Below are 19,687 nucleotides of genomic sequence, written 5' to 3' on the forward strand. Positions count from 1 at the left end.
CCTTACGTTGACTAAAAAACATTATTTGGAAACTTCACCTTAAAAACAGATACTTTGCAGTTTGGGCACCATTACATATGTGTACATGGGTCTATAGATATTATTATTATTATTGACACAGGTGTGTTGGGATGTGTTATTGTGATGTAGAATGTAAATAAGGTGGTGAGAAACATATGGTGTGACAAATGCTGGTAAATGCTGGGCCATTTTATCCATTAGGCACAATAGGTAGAGTGCCTAGGGCCTATGAGCCTTTCCAGGGAATCAGAAAAAGTTTGAGATCTGGGAAAAAAAATGTATTGACCCGAAAATAAATATAAAAGGTATCTTAAAATTAAATGATAAAACTATATAGAGAGCAATAAAGATTGCTTAAAATACAAAAATATGATGTAAACAATACTAAAATGAAACTCTAAGTGGTAGGTTTATTACTTTTATGCGTAGGGCAGTTATGAGTGAATATTCAAATTACAGTATATGTTAGTTACAATTTAACAATACTTACTTAATGAAATCATAACACTTGTATAAATTTGCACTGCATTTCGTGTTGTTCTCAATAACTTGTGAAGTTGTGAACACTTTAAAATTCAATTTATTAAGGTAGCGTCTAGCAATATTATAAGAATAGATCCGTACTGCGTCTGCGTCACATAAACAGGTGAAGTACAATATGCACTAGTTCACGCGACGGCATTGCGTGTGCGCGTCGGGCATGACGTGCGGTGGGGTCTACGAATGCAAGAGTCCCTGGGGCCTACGAAGATCTTAAAACGGCCCTCTATCCCCCTCTCCTCTACTAAACATGTAAAGCTTGAACGGGAGAATTAAACAGGCTCTGATCCTACAAGCCAGGGGCAGTTTCTGAAGTTCCAGCAATGCAAATGATCATTAGTGTAACAGGGAGATGAAGGGTTTGGTTACTTGTGAGCATCCCGAGGGGTTAAATTGTCCTTATATTGATAGAGCCCTCACCAGTTGGGCTATAGTAAAGTAAAACCTTTCCTGTTTGACTATTATGGATTAATCCTCTCTCTTAGATAACTACCTCTAGGTTCAGTAACATAAGTAGCAGATAGGAAGACAGGTGGACAATAGCCAGTGTAACAAAAGACAAGTGGTGTAAAGGTCAATATGTTAATGAATAAGTACTCACAGTATCCTTGTCTAATGTGGCTAACAGAGCATGCTTGTTAATAAGAAAGGAGAAGGAAGCTGAAACTGGTTAACTAACATAAGAAAGATTCTACTTAAGAGACTTGGGAAGGAAACTATAGAGCTTTTCACTTCCATTGTCATACATTGTTATGATGAAACGTTTAAAAGGGGCAAAGTTAACAACATGATAAATTTTTCATGTAAATATGTATAGTAAATGAGCAGAGTTTTCCAGTATAACTAGTACATTTTGGCAAATACACTTCTCCTACATAATATGAGCTTTTACCAGCTTTGGGTGCTCTGTGAATGACTAAGGCCAGGTCCCCGGTGGTGACGGCGGCGCTCGCACCGCACACCAGTCACTAACCTCTGTACTGTCTGGCCCGGTGTCTCCTTCTGTTGAGGCTCACAAGGCGCTGTGGCGCGTCAGCCAGCAGGGGATACAACAAGATTGTGTTCCCGTGCGGCGACGCGGTCACAGGGTGCGCTGCGAGCCAATCAAGAGGGGAGATAGCCTGAGCCAATGGGAGTGCAGCAACTGTAGGCCAATGGCAGACTAGCAATTTCAAAACAATGAGAGGGAAATAATGTGTACTAACCCCCCCCCGCCCCCCACGCGTTTAATAAAGTGAATATGAGCGTAATATTTATTTCTTTAATTTTGATTGCTGTTTGCAAATTGGGGAGAGAGGGGGGGGGGGAGAGGCGGTATGGTAACTTTTTGTTTCATCAATGCAAAGAGGTGGGGGATTTGGGTGTGCGGAGCTGGGTGTTTTTTGGGGGGGTTTCTGGGGGCATGTGTGTGTGGGTCTGTGGGGGTGGGGTGTAGTGGGGGCTGTGTGTGTGTGTGTGGGGGAATGTGTGGGGGGTGAAGAGTGGGTGGGTTGGGTGTGTGTGCGGGGGAGATGTGATGGGGGGTGGTGTGGGTGGGGTATGCGCGTCTCGCGGCGGACGCATTTGCGCATGCAAAGCATATCTTTCACGTCTCTGTGCATACGTGGCACCTAGCGGCTGACTCTGCGCATGCGCGGAACTCACCGGCCACCTCTGCGTATGCGCTGCACCTGGCATACGCCTCTACGCATGCACAAGTTACAGAGCATGCATGGAAGGCTTCAGCCGTTTATGCGCATGCGCGAGTGATATTTAGATTATCCAGCGGAGTCGCGATGTTCTGAGCATGCGCAGCCCCTGTGTGGTCATGCGCAATACCTTACTTCCGCAACAATTTTCATTCCCATGAAGGAGATTTGCACCAATGCAATTTTTGGATGTGTCAGTGCCAGGTAAGAAGGTTCACTTCAAAAAGGAAAACAGGATGTTGCTAAAAAGGGGTGCACGGTACACAAGATGAGGTGTGAAATGTGTCAAGTGTGATAGCGGTATGGATGAAATAAAGTGCAACCTTGTCAATCTTATTGTAACTGTGACTGCAATGCTCCCAAGCCTGGGAACATGAATAAAGATTTAAGTTGTATTAGAAAAACTCCTGGCGCCCCCATCTTTCCCATCGCCCAGCTGACCACAGACACCACCCTGAGACAAGGTAAATCAATTCAGATGGCAAACATACAACTATCTCGATATAACCTCCCTAGGGAGCCAGGCAAGGAAGGTTACATGTCTATGTCAGGCATGGCCAACTCAAGTCCTCAAGGGCCACCAACAAGTCAGGTTTTAAGGATATCCCTGCTTCAGCACAGGTGGCTTAATCCATGGCTCAGTCAGAATGACTGAGCCAGTGATTGAAACACCTGTGCTGAAGCAGGGATATCCTTAAAACCTGACCTGTTGGTGGCCCTTGAGGACTTGAGTTGGTCACCCCTGGTGTAGATCATTGAAGGGCAACAGGCCGCCCGGAGGCCTCATGCATCCCTCGGGAGCTTCACGTGCAGCCCCTACCTGCTGCCCACCTTAGCAGCCACTCTCCCTTTCTCACCACTGCTGGCGTGGATGGTAAGTTCTCCCCACTCCCTCAGCTGCTTAATGACATTGCAATGATAAATACGGTACTGCCCCACTGCTCTCCTGTGCTAATTGCTAGTTCCCAGTGTAAGAAGAGGAGCGGGACAGTATTAAGCAGCTCGATGGCATTAAGCAGCTGACCGAGGTGGCTACCCATGACTGCATCAGCCCTGCTGCCTGTGTACCATATGGATATAGATATAGGGAAAATAGAGAAGTTGCGCCAAAAAGGAATATCCTACTGTTCAATATGTCACTTCAGTCCTTTCCACAATGCAGTTCCGCTGCCTGAGTGAACATTCAATGTGGTAGGAGACACACTCACATCAGGTGTCTAATCTTGATTAGATGACTTCTCCTCTATATGGGGTGGGGTGGGGTGGGTTGAGGGTGAGGGGATGCCTCCTGGTATCTTCCGTGTGCAATTCAGCATATAGGATCCTAGACCCGCGTCCGGAATACAGGACCATGCAGGAGATCTTTGAACACAGCACACTCGGTCAGCAATGGAGGCTTCAATGGGACAAACTTCCTTCAGTGTATGAGTAACATGTTTTGCCACCCCATATAGAGGAGAAGTCATCTAATCAAGATTAGACACCTGATGTGAGTGTGTCTCCTCCCACATTGAATATTCACTGTCTACCCCCCTGAATGAAGAAGTGAGTTACATATGACTATTGTGTTGTTTTCTCACTGTGGTTCCCCTCTCTCCAATTTTATTTCCTACGTTTTACACGCCGTGGAGCCACAAGCAGAACCACGCGCCTGAGGACCCTTCCCCCTTTTTCTACCATATGGATATGCAGCCCTTTTGAGTGCTCTAGTCTAGTCTAGGGCCCTTGAAATATATCATGTTGCTTACCACTGGTCTTTGTGTATGCCCTACACTGGCCACTGCATCCATCAGGAGGAGCAAAAGGCAGGCGGAAGTAGAAGGGATACACCTTAAAAGAGGCATCAGGCAAATCCTCATAGGACCAAAGTGAACTAATTCCACTGACATGTTTACAAGGCGATTGATGCCTTTTTCCCCAAATCTGGCAACTATATTTTTTTAAAAGGAATGTTTGATCCCCTCTGACTCCTCCCTTTTGTGTGATGTCACTGTGTGTTCAGCAAGTGCTTGTACGGCCAGAGCCCCCTCTCCCCACCTCTTCATTGGTTCTCTGATAAGAACAGGGTGGGATAAGGGTAAAGAAAACACTTTATTGACAAACACTTCCCCATTCGGACAGTCATAAGAAATTCAACTTGTAACTAATTTCCCAAAAAATGAAAGCAGCCCAAACTTTTGCTATTAGCGCTGTTAGATTTGTTTAGGGGACCCAGTTGGACTATTCAAAGTACCGGTACGTTTTCTGTCTGTCAATGTGAGATTGCCCTTTTAAGGTAATTCCCACTAAATATTCATTACTTAACTACTGCATTACTATACTGAAAGTATCATAAAAAGTATGTGTTATATGTACGTTATACCTCATTTCTCTTGGGGCCCTTTGTTTAGATCATTGTAATAGTAAGTTGAAAGGAAACATACAAAACCAGAGGGATTGGTGAGAGGGGAAATGACCACCGCAGGGGGGGGTGTTAAGTGGTGAGTGGATTAGCACAGAAGATCTTAATTGTTCAAAACTGAATTAGTATCATTTCACTGTCATCTTTCCTGTCAGGGGAGATCACACATTTGGTAAAACATGTACGTTTCCCTTATACATATAACCCTAATTTAAGGAGATTACATGTATGTTGTCAAAGCAATGAATCAATCAGGCAATATCCTTGTCTGTTTACTCATTCCGGAATGAACAAAGTAAAAACACTCCAGGTGCTGATGTGCCAGCAGCTTTGATGCACAGATTGTTGATAACATAATACATTTTTCACAGGATAGCAAATCTTTCATCTGTTCCATGTCGAAATTCGGGAAATAATATCCTGCACATGCCTAAAAAGGATTGAGCTACACAGGAAGCTAAATGTTATGAAGGAAAAGCCAATCAAGTGGTGAAGAAGTCTAAAAAAAAAACAAGGGGGGATAGCTGGAGTGTAAACCAGGTTAAAAAGTTATGTACATTGAATTGACATTTTCCTACACAAATTTACCAACAACTGATAACATTTATTAGATACAAAAAGAGGAAGGGGGTTGTTTTAGCCCGTGGCATAGACAGAACAAAGATAGAAGAGATACCTTTAATGGCTAATTAGTGGTTAAAAAGAGTGTGAGCTTACAGGACTGATTCTTTCCCTTACCTGAAAAAATCTGCTTGAAGAAGTAACCTCAGTGATCCTGAAAGCTTAATAATAATAATAACTTTATTTGATATAATGCTGTTCTCCCAATGGGACTCAAAGCGCTTCCCAATTACATATAGTGCGTGGTACGCAGCACATAGGAATTTTTATTTTTGCCCAGATGAGATAACAATTGATGTTTTGTGTTCCTAAGACCCAGGGAGATAAGGTGACTGGCCCAAGGTCACAAGGAGCTGACACCAGGAATTGAACCAGGATCCCCTGATTCAAACTCAGGGTCGCTGTTTACAGTCAGTGTCTTCACTCAGTGAGACGCTCCTTCTCCCATGACCTCTTTCGAAACACTAAATAGCCATTAAATGTTTCACCTTACTTTTATTCTATTTATTATATATGTAGTAAAATCTGTTCCTATACTATTTGCTAGCGGGGTCTGTGCTGACCCTTTCCACAGGGAGGGATACATGATTTATACATCAATTATTTAAATTAAGTATAATATACTGCATTCTATCTCTCCCTTTCTCCCTACATATCCCATACTTTCCTTAACTAAAACATTTGAATACAGAAAGGTTAAATGTAGAATAGTTACAGAAATCAGCAATGAATCACTATCCTAAAGCAATGAATTACAGATTTAGCACAGATGGATACTAACATTATACACTTTATGTAAACGTTTCAACGCCTTCTCCTCCTCAGCAGCAATTCTGGCGTAGTTAAATTCTAATTTCGGGAGAATAGCTCGCAATATGGCTGTGCACTGTCGATTCCAGAAAGTCATCTGTTTCGGTCTCCATTCAATCAATTTGTTTTTTAGGGCTCTTTCAATACTGTGTTAAAAAAAAAACAACGTTTATATTTCTCGATTTTATTGTTGCAAAATATAAGTAGTAAAAAAATTATCGAATGCAACTGCACTCTGTCCTCCGAGAGCTATCAAAACCTAACTAGTCGCTTATGTAAGCAGTTTTCGTATATTCCTTACTATCTGCAGTTTTGCTTTCAGGCCTAAGACATAAAATCCACAAATCTTTTGTTATACAGACATGTTAATAATTGCAGAAGGGGAATACATGGTTACATAGTTAGATGTTAGATAGTAAATGTAGTTGAACAAAATACATACTGTATGTCCATCAAGTTCAACCTATGCTAAATTTAGACGACAGATAGTTATCCTATATTTGTACTTACAGTATATTGATCCAGAGAAAGGCAAACAGAAAAAACCCTAGTGAAACATTATCCAATGATATCTCATAAGGGGAAAAATACATTCCTACCTGACTCCAAATATTGGAGTAATATACAGTATGTTTTCAGTAAAAAGTATACAAGTTGAAGTTCTTCTAGCTCTATTCAAAAATTAAAGTGGCTATCGTTGTAAGCACAACATTACATCAAAGGTTGTACTAGTTAATTATAACGTATTTAAGCCTTGCATATTGCGGCTTTAACAAGGCAAAAAACATTAAAAACTGCATTTATATCATTAACAACAGTACCTCTTTTTCAGCTCCTCCACCATGTCTTGATCAGTAGGTAGGTAATTTAGGTTTGTTTTCTGAAACAGGAAATACAAACAAGGAGTGTTTTATTTGTATTATGCCATTGGTAATATTATTGTTTATTTATATTGGACCAACATATGCAGTAGCGGTGCAGTGCTCCTACTCTCATCTTAATAAGGTCAGGAAGGGGAGGCACATTTAGGGACTCTTGAAATCTTGAAGAAGCTCCCTCTACTTGGCAGCATTTTCCTAGTCTTACATCACAACCTGAGAACGAGTTTAGTGATGGAGCGATTTTCCTAATGAGTTTGTGAGACGATGCATCTAAAATCATAATTAGTAACTACTTAGACAATAACTGCATGGATTATCCTTCTCTTCCAAGTGAAAGCTCAACTTTTCCAGTCTGAACATTGCACAGATGCTTAGGGATTTATTGCTTTACATAATTGGATATATTTTGATCCATGTTTATAAGATACATATGGTACAGACATATTACTTGGAATAAGAGTTAGTTTATTTACTCAAGAGAATTTTTCCAAATCATACATTTAGTCTGGGGCTGTGATTAAATACATTCATTTATTCAGGACAGCAGGTTTCAGGGGACATTTTGGAGGCAACTGTCTATCAACTCCACATAGCACGCTCTATTTGGTTGACCAGAAGCATGGAGAAAACATGGAATGTGAATATCTGCCTTGTGTTAAGTACATTTGGAAAGGGAACATGGGAAAACGTGTTGACTAAGGGTTGACATGGCAGCCACCCAGGCCAATGAGAAATGAAAATAAATTGTTTTGCCCCATGGATTATTACTGATGCGACCTTTGGGTTTAAATGTATCTAAAATCAAAAGGTATTAGTAAAAGCTTGTAAAATGTCAAACGTAAATCTCACATGTTACCTGTTCAGTAGGAAATTCTCTTGGCTGAAAGCTCTTAGAAAATAATGGTTTCCATAGCATCTCTTTTGACACATCAACATCTACTGACATTGTTTCATTATGTGTTTGAAGGTTAAACCAGACCTAGTAACCATAAGAGAAAAGGCTGATAACTAATGCTAACAAGTAAAGTTCACAGTGTTTTAAAGCTTAAGAAACCCCTTCCTTTTAATATTCACAGGAATAACTCCCCTAAAGTAATATCTGACTTCTAATACCATACTCCAGTGCATGCAGTATGGTGATTGATTATAAAATGATAGAGTCTGCTTCCAATAGGTAAGACTTGCTACAGATGAGATTTGGAAGGCCTTAGTCAACTAATACTATCGGCAACCCCAGGCACTCACACCAACCAACAGGCCCACACAAGGATTGTAAAAAAAAATGTTAAAAAAAAAGGATCTTTCATCACAGACAATTAGAGGTCCTGCCACCATAAAGACAGACTGTGCCACACATCCAAATATAAAGGACTTTCTCAACACACACACATATTCACACCACAATATGCAGTACAGCCCTTCACTAATGTTCAAAACAGGGCTGCTGACAGGGGGGGTTAGAGCCGGGACAAGTGTCCTGGGCCCAGTGGCTATAGGGGGCCTGGCAGCTAGCGCTAGAAGTTGGGCACGGGCAAAAGCCAGGCCCAACTTCTGCGTCTAGCTGCTGGGCCTCTGTTTGCCGCCGCCGGTCCCCGGCTCTCCCCAGATACTGCCTCCTCTTCCCACGCCAGGCCTGGCTCTCTCTCCTGCTGGTGCGCATCAAAAGCTGGGCCTGACTTCTGGGTGCACCTAGCTTCTGTCGCACACTGGTGGAAGAGAGAAATCTGGCGTGGGAAGAGACAGGCAGCAGCTGGGGAGAGCCAGGAGCTGGGCCATGAGGCAACCAGAGGCCAGGCCCAACTGCTGATCCACTGGTTACGCTGCCAGGCTCTGGCTCTCTCCAGCTGCTTCCTGGCTCTCTTGCCAGTGCTGGGTGCACTCTTAAATCAGAGAAGCCTTCACAGAGATAGGGCAAGAGATTTCCTGGGAGCAGCAGGACTACAACTCCTGCATCTGGAGAAATCTGGAGACGCTGAACCAGCACATAAAGAAGAAAGGGGGAGCACAGGGTGAGGTATGATAAGATATCAGTAACAAATGATGATGACTCCTGACAGGTGTTCTGTATGGTATATTATACCCAAATTGATCTCCTGTCTGGAGTGTAGTGGGAGGGTAATGATGTTGAAATCTATTAAAATAATAGAGTGTCACTTACACGGCCTTGTGCAAGTGCTAATGCATCAAGGTATCTTTTCCTTCCATCCGATGTGAATCTTCTCCTGTTCCTCTTGCTGCCGTCTCTCCTTGGGTTAGGGAAATCCTCCTGGTTCTTGCTTCGGTCCTTCTCTTGTTCCTTGCAGAGGTTTCTCTCTCACAAGAAGAAACCAGTTAAATCAAAGTATTTGTTAAGCATAAATGTGTATGCTTAGGCTGTAATGGCTGGAGGTGGGAGAAAGAATTTAAATAAGCAGAAGAAACCGCAATCACTCACACGGGCTAGTGTGGGTGTAATCCCATAATGGTAAAGACACCTTTATAAGTGTGCACTCACACTAGTCCGTGTGAGTGAAAATTATTATATTTTATTATATTTCTCATCACCCTTTATCCCACAACACCTGCAGGAAAAAGATACCATTATGGAATTACACCCACACTAGCCCATGTGAGTGATTGCGGTTTCTTCTGCTTATTTAAAGTCTTTCTCCCACCTCCGCCATTACAGCCTAAGCATACACATCTTATGCTTAACAAATGCTTTGATTTAACTGGTTTCTTCTTGTGAGAGAGAAACCTCTGCAAGGAACAAGAGAAGGACCGAAGCAAGAACCAGGAGGATTTCCTTAACCCAAGGAGAGACGGCAGCAAGAGGAACAAGAGAAGATTCACATCGGATGGAAGGAAAAGATACCTTGATGCATTAGCACTTGCACAAGGCCGTGTAAGTGACACTCTATTATTTTAATAGATTTCAACATCATTACCCTCCCACTGCACTCCAGACAGGAGATCAATTTGGGTATAATATACCATACAGAACACCTGTCAGGAGTCATCATCATTTGTTACTGATATCTTATCATACCTCACCCTGGCTCCCCTTTCTTCTTTATGTCCTAATACCATTAAGGGCCCTGGATAGATCCTGTTGGGGTCAGAGCGACAGGAGAGCACCACGAGGTTAAAGTGTAATATACCCTAAAAAGGTTGTAATACACATTATACTTTATCATTCTTTCCACACTGCACATGGAGATAGCGCCCGGGTATTTTTTTGCTGTGCTGAACCAGCACAGTCAGATAAGACTTTAATATATATTGCTTCCAAATAAATTGTTATATGTTTTTGGGACTGAGAACTGGCCTATCCAACCAGTCAGATAGTTAGGGACTGGTCAGTCTACTAAGTCTCCCAAAATGGAGTAGGCTTTGATTTTATGCTTTATGTTTTGGCTTAAAGGGATGGTACCCAAACTTTATGTTGCTTTGTGTTGTAAATAAACCCTGCTTAGGGCTTGTTTAAACACAAGATCTATGGGTATGTGTTTCTCTGACCTCACATACCGGCCACTTCGTCACATGGGGGTAATTGTATCTGGGGAGTAGTGGTGTTTGTATCTGAGGGGGGCAGTGGTGTCTATTGTTTGGGGGTGTCGTTTTGTATTGGGAGGGGGTATTGTATGGGTATTGGGGGGAATTGTGTGTGGCCAGGGGAGAAGCGGGAAATGAGTGTGAGGGGGGATTGGGGAGCTAGATTGAGTTAGAGCGAATGATTGAGTGATAGCAGAGGTGGTATAAGAAAGGGAGGGGGGTAAGTGAGTGAGAGACAGAGAGGGGAGAGAAATACAGGTGCGAAAAAGGAGGGCTCAGAAGGCTGCCGATACAGGGGGGGAGGACAGAGGGGGCATGGCACCAACATGGGGGGGGGGCCGGGTGAATTCCTGGGCCCCAGGAAATCTGTTGGCGGCCGTGGTTGAACATATTTAACCCTTCAAGTTTTCATATGTTATTCAGAGTGTAGGTTTTGTAAACTTACATTTTCTTCACCAATTAAGCAGTCAATTCTTTGCAAGGGGCAAAAAGTATCAAACTGTTTGTAGCACTGACCATTCATTGGGTTCCAAAGAATATATTCAACCCCTTCCAGTGAGAGAACATAGGCTACAGACCCCTGTTGCAAAAGGTAATAATTAACAAATTACAACATAAAATGAATCACTAAACCACTAAAATATTCATGACACCATAACATCTTTATCTGCGTTTTCAACGTGTAATCCCTATAGGGAAGACCTATAAACCATATGGGGCAAACTTTGGTGACTGATGTCCTTTAATCAAATCTATCATCCTTTAGAATAAAAATTATTAATCGAGAGTTGGGAGTTGTTTTAGTTCCCGTGCCTTCAGGCTATTGCTTTTATTTCTAGATGCTGTTCTAGACTAGGAAACTAGATAAATAATACCCCATCTTTCAAAGCCCCACTGTAAACCCAAACTTTCCAAAAAAATACTTGTTTACTTTAAAGGCATCAATCACCACAAAACAACCTATCGAGCTCAGGACATACTTTAAAACGAGAGGTAACTCTCAATGTATTACTTCTGATAAAACATTTTATAAATAAATTGACATTTCTTGGGTATTGGGAGAGCCAATTTATCTTTAATACTGATAATCCTTATATTGAGAAGGAGAAGGAGCGGCTCAGTGAGTAAAGACACTGACTGGCACTGAGTTTGAATTCCCGGTGTCGGCTCCTTGTGACCTTGGGCAAGTCACCTTATCTTCCTGTGCCTCAGGCACCAAAAACATAGATTGTAAGCGCCACGGGACAGGGACTGTGTCTGCAAAATGTCTCTGTAAAGCGCTATGTAAAAACTAGTAGCGCTATACAAGAACAAATAATTATTGCAAATATCAATTTATACGGATGCTACATCAATTACATCATTATGGTGTGGGAGGAGTGAAAGTCAGAATTTGATGCCTTTGTTGAATGGATTAATGGGAAAAATCTCAATATGTTGTTTAGCAGTTTTTTTGGCATCTACATCTGGTATTCTTAGATTTAGATATCTCAGTGGACGACGAAGGCAATATCATCACAGGTACTTTTACTAAACGAACATCATGTAATTCATATCTACATTATAAGAGCTTTCAGCCTCAGGCAGATAAGCAGGGGATTCCTATTGGCCAGCTCCTGCGTCTTCACAGAAACTGCAAGGGAATTCAGATTTGTGACTGCAGGCTGATACATTGTTGTTAAAAGCTTATGAGAGGCCATTGCCAGGGCCCGAGCATATTAGAGGGCAGTAGACTTGCACAATGGGATTTAAAAAACATTTTAAAAACAGAGATAACAGAAGGAAGATCCCCAAAATAGAATTAATCTTACATTTGATTATTCCCCCTTTTCAACAGAAATTACAAGTATAATTCATAGAATTTAGTATATTTTGTGTAGTGATCCTATAAGTGAACATATTTTTAAACATCGACCAAGGATTACTTTTAGAAAAGTGCCATCTGTTAGGGACTGGCCCTTATGTAATCAGAGAACAGGGTTGGAAACACGCCCCAAAGGCAATTTCTGATTTGGATCCTGTAGTCTCTGCGACTCTATTATTGTACAAAAGTGGTTCTCATGATAATCAATTTGATAGATTAGATCATTTTTTCAACTGTAAAAGTACATTTGTTGTGCATCTTCTGATTTGCCCATGTGGGTATATTTAGGTGAGTAAAACCATAAGGGAAATGAGCCAGAGAGTTATTGGAACACAAGCAATCAATGAAAAAATTGGATTGTACATGTATGGCTCATCATTTAATATAATCCATTACAGTAAAACATTCACCGTTCTTCCCCCTATTCTACTTTTGCCTTGCAACTTTCTTTCTCGTAAGTCAAAATGACATCACAAATGAATGCACAAATAAATTCACCATTGTATGAAATATGTCTTTCACTGACTAGTAGTTAAGTACGTTTCAAGTGTTAATTAGGTGGAAACCTTTGTCGCCAACTCAACACCAGCCCATCATTCTAATCTTGGTTCAATTAAAAATATCACAGCCTACAAATAATTCTATAATGACATGTTGCATTGTAAAACTTACTTCGAGAACAGATGTCCCTAAAATAACCCATGCTCTCTTTCCAAAATACAGAAAGTAGTTGCACAAAATAATAGCGTGCTCTTCTCTGCTTGCTACAGTCCAGTTTAAACATTGCTGTAAAAGAAAATAAACAAGGCTCTGTGAAACTGTACCATCTCTTGCTGGAAAGTTTATAAAAAATAGTATAAGGATCTCCAACATGGATGCTCCCTGACTTTGCTGCCTCTCCCAACATGGCTGCTGAGGCAGGAAGTCAGCCTCTGTTTAAGCTGGATTGCTCACACCTGCCTTCTCCCTATATATGGCTTCCATTCCCATCTCTCTTTGCCTGTGCAAGGTACTCCCTACCTTGTCGCCGGTGTGAAGCACTGTTCCTCTTTTGCCTGCCTCAGACCCCTGCCTGACTCTGGACTAGTCTGTTTCTCCCTCCAGCCCTGACCCCAGAACTGTGACCACGACCATCCTGCCTCTCTCCAGCCCTGACTCTAGAACTCTGACCATGACCATCCTGCCTCTCTCCTGCCCTGACCCCACTATTCTACTGATTCAGGATTTAGATCCCAGGTAACGTCGGTCTATACTCTCCAGCTCTGCCTAGCGTGTCTTTCTCCTTCACAGTACAAAGCAACGTATGTAAACGTCACCTTTTATTAGGCCAACATATCATTGATAAGCTACAAGCTTTCAAACCACACAGTCTTCTTCATTAGGTATCTGGAAAGTTTAGCATGGTCCTTCATGTATAGAACAACTCTGAACACATGGAGAAGAGCAGCACAAAGTCAACCTCGACAGCTTTATATTCATCTTATGTAGATTTTAGCCTTTACAACAGACTAAAATCTGATGAATGTGCAAAAATGCATTTTCTGATATGCTTACCTCTGATGTCATCCAACAGTCACATACATTATCGTCAGCCTCATTTATTTCCAATATATCTGACAGACACGGAATTAATGACACAAATCTGGCGATAATAAACTATCGATGAGAGAATATAATGGAACATTACTGTTTAGCAGACCAAAAATACCCCAAAAAACATGCAATTTTATAAAGCTCCGGTGAAGAGCTCGGCTCCTTTCAAATACATGAAACTAAAATCTTCTCTGGCACAGGGAAGTGGCTTCACAGATTTATGTGAAACTTGATACCTCGAGTTTTCTGAATGTATGCAAAACCATCTAGGGACAATTGGGGAAGTTTTCAGTCAAAAATCCCCACTAGCGTCAAAGGGGATTTTCAACCGAAAACAGCCAGAACATCCACTTTGGCTGATATACAGAATAAGGCCCAGAGTCTACTTGCTCAAGATTAAAACATAAAAATAATGGAACATACAATGTATTAAAAAATTTTTTTATTGCTTTACTTCTTCATTCTTGTTGTTTCCAGTCTGTTTTCATATGTATGTAAAGGTTGTAAAAGTAAGAAGTGTAAGGTGAGGATTATATATCACACAGATTGGTCCCGAGATGCAGTAATGCAATGTGGCCCAACTGTTATTCATTACGGAATCCTCTGGTGTCTCTAAATCCATTTAATACAATGCCTTTTATTCATTTTCTACATTACCCTTTTCGCTACAATACATCAAATACATTTGATACAATGCAAAGAAAATAAAATAACTGCGCCAACCGTGTAAAATGGGGTTCAGAGTTCAGTCCCTTTTGGAGTAAAGTCCTGCTGCCAGAGTCTCTGTAAGAGGTGATTCAACAACCTCTTGATTGTTACAGAAGAGTAAAGAAGGGGGGATCCTCCGGCGCGATGTCTTACTCCAGTCTCCAGGACATATGTAATATAAACAGACAGAGGGACCACAATCAGGAAGGGTTAAAACACAATAGTATGCTAGAGATAAGGTATTGAGGAAGCACACTTACATTAAACCTCTATATCCACCTTGAGTATGGTGTGTGTTTCACAGAACAACATTAAACGCTGGGTGCCTTTCGTCTATGCAGTGTAATTTTCTCAGTATTACCTCAGAAAATGGGAGAGAACAGAGAAAACATAGCATAACACTGTTTATTGAACAAAATTGATTAAAAAAGAGATTGTTAACTCACAAGCGACCATTAAAAAATGGCATAGAGGCAGAAGTTTCAGTCTCTGCCAGACTTCCTCCCAAGTGGTTAGGTGTCCGCGCCGAGTTTGTCCCAGTTGATGAGATGGTGGTGCAGGGATGTGGATGAGAATCGGGTGGTGCGCCCAGACTTGTGCACAGTCTGGTCTTTCTCCCGTCTGTCAGCCTCCTTGCAGTTGCGTCCACGTCCCGCGCATGCGCATGCGCTCTGGTGGTGGAATTCGTCAAAATGGGATTTCTGCCTCCCCTCTCTGTACGGTGGCTTGTAAGGACCAAAAGACCGTCAGACGCGTTTCGCTAAAAGCTTCCTCAGTGACGTAGCTGACGTCACTGAGGAAGCTTTTAGCGAAACGCGTCTGACGGTCTTTTGGTCCTTACAAGCCACCGTACAGAGAGGGGAGGCAGAAATCCCATTTTGACGAATTCCACCACCAGAGCGCATGCGCATGCGCGGGACGTGGACGCAACTGCAAGGAGGCTGACAGACGGGAGAAAGACCAGACTGTGCACAAGTCTGGGCGCACCACCCGATTCTCATCCACATCCCTGCACCACCATCTCATCAACTGGGACAAACTCGGCGCGGACACCTAACCACTTGGGAGGAAGTCTGGCAGAGACTGAAACTTCTGCCTCTATGCCATTTTTTAATGGTCGCTTGTGAGTTAACAATCTCTTTTTTAATCAATTTTGTTCAATAAACAGTGTTATGCTATGTTTTCTCTGTTCTCTCCCATTTTCTGAGGTAATACTGAGAAAATTACACTGCATAGACGAAAGGCACCCAGCGTTTAATGTTGTTCTGTGAAACACACACCATACTCAAGGTGGATATAGAGGTTTAATGTAAGTGTGCTTCCTCAATACCTTATCTCTAGCATACTATTGTGTTTTAACCCTTCCTGATTGTGGTCCCTCTGTCTGTTTATATTACACATTTGATACAATATACATCCAGTTCCAGTCACTATAATATATTTCCATAAAATGCACTCAATTGTTTATACAGTATTTGGGCTATTTATTTATGGCTTTTTTTTTTTTAACTGATTATCCCTTTAATAATCTCTGTTATCACTGACATACAATGTACTCGAGAGGTCCAAGTGTCTTTAAAGAAGTAGTGATGCTGTGCCTGATTAAAAATTAATGTAAACCCGTAAAACACTGGGGCAAACCCCTTTGGACCATATTTTAGGAAGGAGTATGCAACAATGTTTATATAATAACAAAAAGGAAGTGGAACATTAAATCAAAAAATAAAAAATAAGCGATAATCTGGGTCAATAAATACAGTGGCCACTCTGATCACTGATTGTATAGAAATAGATCTTGATCTTTGAAGTGAAAATTTAGTGTATGAAAAGCGCTAGTTAAATAGTGTTATATGATACTTCAAATAGGTGTAATAAACAGTGCACTAAACAATACAAATACAGTGATATAATAACAGAAAATCACACAAGTCCACGAGCAGCCTTAGGCACGTTCTATAGTGCTGGGTGTGTGCTGCGCCGCGCGCGCGGATTTTTAGTTGGCTGACGTCAGTCAGCCTTTCTATACAAGGGCCGCGCGCGCACGGCAGGGAGCGGGGAGCCAACAGACAGCGGCGAAGATGAGGAAATTCATCTTTTCGCCCCCGCTGCCTGCGCTCAAATGTATGTATGTGTGTGTATGTGTGCATGTATGCGTGGATGTATGTTTGTATGGATGTGTGTGTGTGTGTGTGTGTGTGTGTGTTTGTTTGTGTGTGAATGATTGCAGAAGTTAAAAAAAAAATGTATTAAAGTTTTTTTTCTTTAAAAAAATCTTATCTAGGACTTACTTTCACTCACACAACCCATGCACACACATATACTCACACATACATACACATACACACACATACACACACATATACCTTACCTGCAGCTCCCGGCACTATATACACGAAAAGCATGCGGCACGTACACGCACGTTCGCATAGGAACGCGCGGCCGCACGCTGTATATATTACAGCCCTAAAAAGTCTAGCTGGTTTTCTTAGAAACCAGAACAAGTACCAGAAACAAAAAGACTTCTATGGCGCTGGGACAAAATGAGATCAAACCATGAATGAGATCAAACCCTATTCTTGTATCTCCAAAAGCAAATTGCTTGGGAGTCCACACCGGTTCCAATCTGCTTAGTTGTGGATGCCTTTGCAAATCTACAAGTGTGGCTGGCAGGAAATATAAATGGAGACAAGAAATTTGCTTTTGGAGATACAAGAATAGGGTTTGATCTCATTTATGGTTTGATCTCATTTTGTCCCAGCGCCATAGAAGTCTTTTTGCTTTCTAGATCTTGATCTATGCATTCAATACACTTTCAAAGCAAGACTCGAATACTAAACTTACACATGTTGACTGTATGTGACCTGGAAACATGTTTAAAAGTTCTTCAGGAGGGTTCAGGGCTTTAATATAACTTGTAACAAGCACGCCATTTCCTTCCATATCAGAAACCATAGTGATTACTCTTCTCGTTGGAAACAATGCATTACAAAACCTTATAAAGTTGTAGGCTGTTTGCAGAAGTTGTTCATCTTCATAATGATCTGCAATCTAACACATTTCTCTTGTTAAATGACACATCTCACTTTAAATGCACTGGTCTTCCAGCTTTCAATAAATAAATAAGGGCGATAATGAGTGACCATTTGTTCTCCTATATCGCGTTACTATGGCTTGAGGGTGCAGTTTGCTTTCTCTGTGCCTCTTATGATTGAAAATATTTACCATTGCAAATTGCTAGCTTTGGAACTGACTTGTAACTATGAACCAGACACATTTTCTATATTCAGATCTCAGCTAAAACATATTTCCAATCTTCCCAGTAATACCCACAACCTTTCTACCTTTCTCTGCTGCATGTAGTGGACATTTCAATTTTAGTCCAATCGGCACCCAAATGCCTCCAGCATCTCTGCTTCCAAAATGCACTCTCAGTTTTACTATCTTGTCTAATGGTATCCGTTTCTGCCCAACCTCACACACTGAGGGTCACAGCGCCCGTAGGCACTTGCCTGTGTGGCCGCCTCCTTTCTGCCACCCTCCTGCTCCTTTGGAATCCCAGCCTCAAATGACGTTCATGATGTCGCGTTGCCATGGAAACATAATGTCATTTGCCGTCGCAACGTCACGTTACCATATCAGCAAGACACCGTGTGACGCCATGCTTGTGATGTCCGCAGTGTCATTTGACCCTGGGATTCCAAAGGAGCAGGAGGGTAGCAGAAAGGAGGCAGCTGACACAGGCAAGTGCCTTCCCATTAGGTCCGATAGGCTCGAGAGTGCGGCAAAAGCATATGGGGGCGGCAATTTTTAATAAATTCCTTCCTGACTCCAAATATTGGCAATCAGACTACTCCCTGGACCACCATCCTTCCCATGTTTACTTATTTGGTATATCCCTGTATACCTTTCCTTTCTAAAAAAGATGTCCAGCCTTTTTTTTTAAGTTATCTATTGTATCTGCCATCACAGTCTCCATGGGTAATGAATTCCATATTGTAACTGCCCTTACTGTAAAGATCCCTCTCCTTTGTTGATAACCACAATCTATGTGTTCATAGGTAATGTTTAGATAATGACGATTAGATACTTACCATCCAAAGGGGGTTGACTTTGTTGTCCTGAAGGAAATAAAATATTAATATCTGCATTCATGTTTTCATAAAATTGTACAAAAATGAATTTCAAATAATATATTTAACATTTTGAAATAATGTACAACCTTATGTATCACACACATCTTTGTGTTGTGCTTTACCTGACAGCCAAGGTTTCTTCTTTACAATATTAGCAGGGTTGCCACCACTCCGGGTTTGACCCAGAGACTACGGGTTTCTGACGAGTTTCTCCGGGCTACGGGTTTACCTGGAACATCTCCGGGTGGCGGTGGCATCTCCCCCTGTAAATCCTGTCAACATGGCTGTGCAATGTAAAATGGCGCCTGTTTGTAATGTTGCTGACTGCAATACAGGATACGAGCCCACAGGCAGAGGTAGAGACTAGTACACTGACCTTGGCCTGGGATCTGAGGCCTGGGATGCAGGGGTAGTCAAGTCCAATTCCGGGGTCGAGGCAGGCGGCAGGCAGGGGTGGTCAGGTCCAATTCCGGGGTCGAGGCAGGCGGCAGGCAGGGGTGGTCAGGTCCAATTCCGGGGTCAAAGCAGGCAGTGGTGGTCAGGTCCAATTCCGGGCTCGAGGCATGCGGCAGGCAGGGGTGGTCAGGTCCAATTCCGGGGTCGAGGCAGGCAGAAGGTAAGAGTGGTCAGGTCCAGGCAGAGGTCAAGCAGAAGAAACAAGGTACAGAGAATTTTGCACAAGCAAAGTCAGGGAGCAAATGCCTGCTATTTAAAGGCCCGAAGCAGCTGCTGGCAAATGAGACACGCTGACTTCCTGTCAGGAAGTGATTGTCAAGAATTGCTGGAAGCAAGATGGCCATGGTAGCTTTAGTGAGCGTGAGAGGCCATTTCCTGTCGGCAGTCATCTTAGGTATCCAGCCAGATCCCTTATAGTATCCCCCTCCTTCAGGGTC

The 19,687-nt window shown here is 42.1% G+C and overlaps 1 protein-coding gene across 22 annotated transcripts in view; it reads right to left on the reverse strand.

Moving 5' to 3' along the window:
* Positions 1–19,687, reverse strand: part of CC2D2B (coiled-coil and C2 domain containing 2B) — a 194,415-nt gene that overhangs the window by 2,031 nt on the left and 172,697 nt on the right. For 17 of the 22 annotated variants that reach the window (XM_075612732.1, XM_075612733.1, XM_075612736.1 and 14 more), the window contains 8 exons: positions 18,753–18,779; positions 17,503–17,709; positions 13,915–14,016; positions 13,033–13,146; positions 10,942–11,076; positions 7,819–7,941; positions 6,903–6,961; positions 6,053–6,227 (listed from right to left, as the gene is read on the reverse strand). In XM_075612732.1, the coding sequence (XP_075468847.1) occupies positions 6,053–6,227; positions 6,903–6,961; positions 7,819–7,941; positions 10,942–11,076; positions 13,033–13,146; positions 13,915–14,016; positions 17,503–17,709; positions 18,753–18,779 (942 nt within the window). Of the gene's footprint in view, positions 1–6,052; positions 6,228–6,902; positions 6,962–7,818; positions 7,942–10,941; positions 11,077–13,032; positions 13,147–13,914; positions 14,017–17,502; positions 17,710–18,752; positions 18,780–19,687 lie in introns of those variants that run through there. The other 5 variants (XM_075612745.1, XM_075612742.1, XM_075612739.1 and 2 more) reach the window with 4 other exon arrangements.

Source organism: Ascaphus truei, chromosome 8 (assembly GCF_040206685.1).
Source record: "Ascaphus truei isolate aAscTru1 chromosome 8, aAscTru1.hap1, whole genome shotgun sequence".
Lineage (NCBI taxonomy): Eukaryota > Metazoa > Chordata > Amphibia > Anura > Ascaphidae > Ascaphus > Ascaphus truei.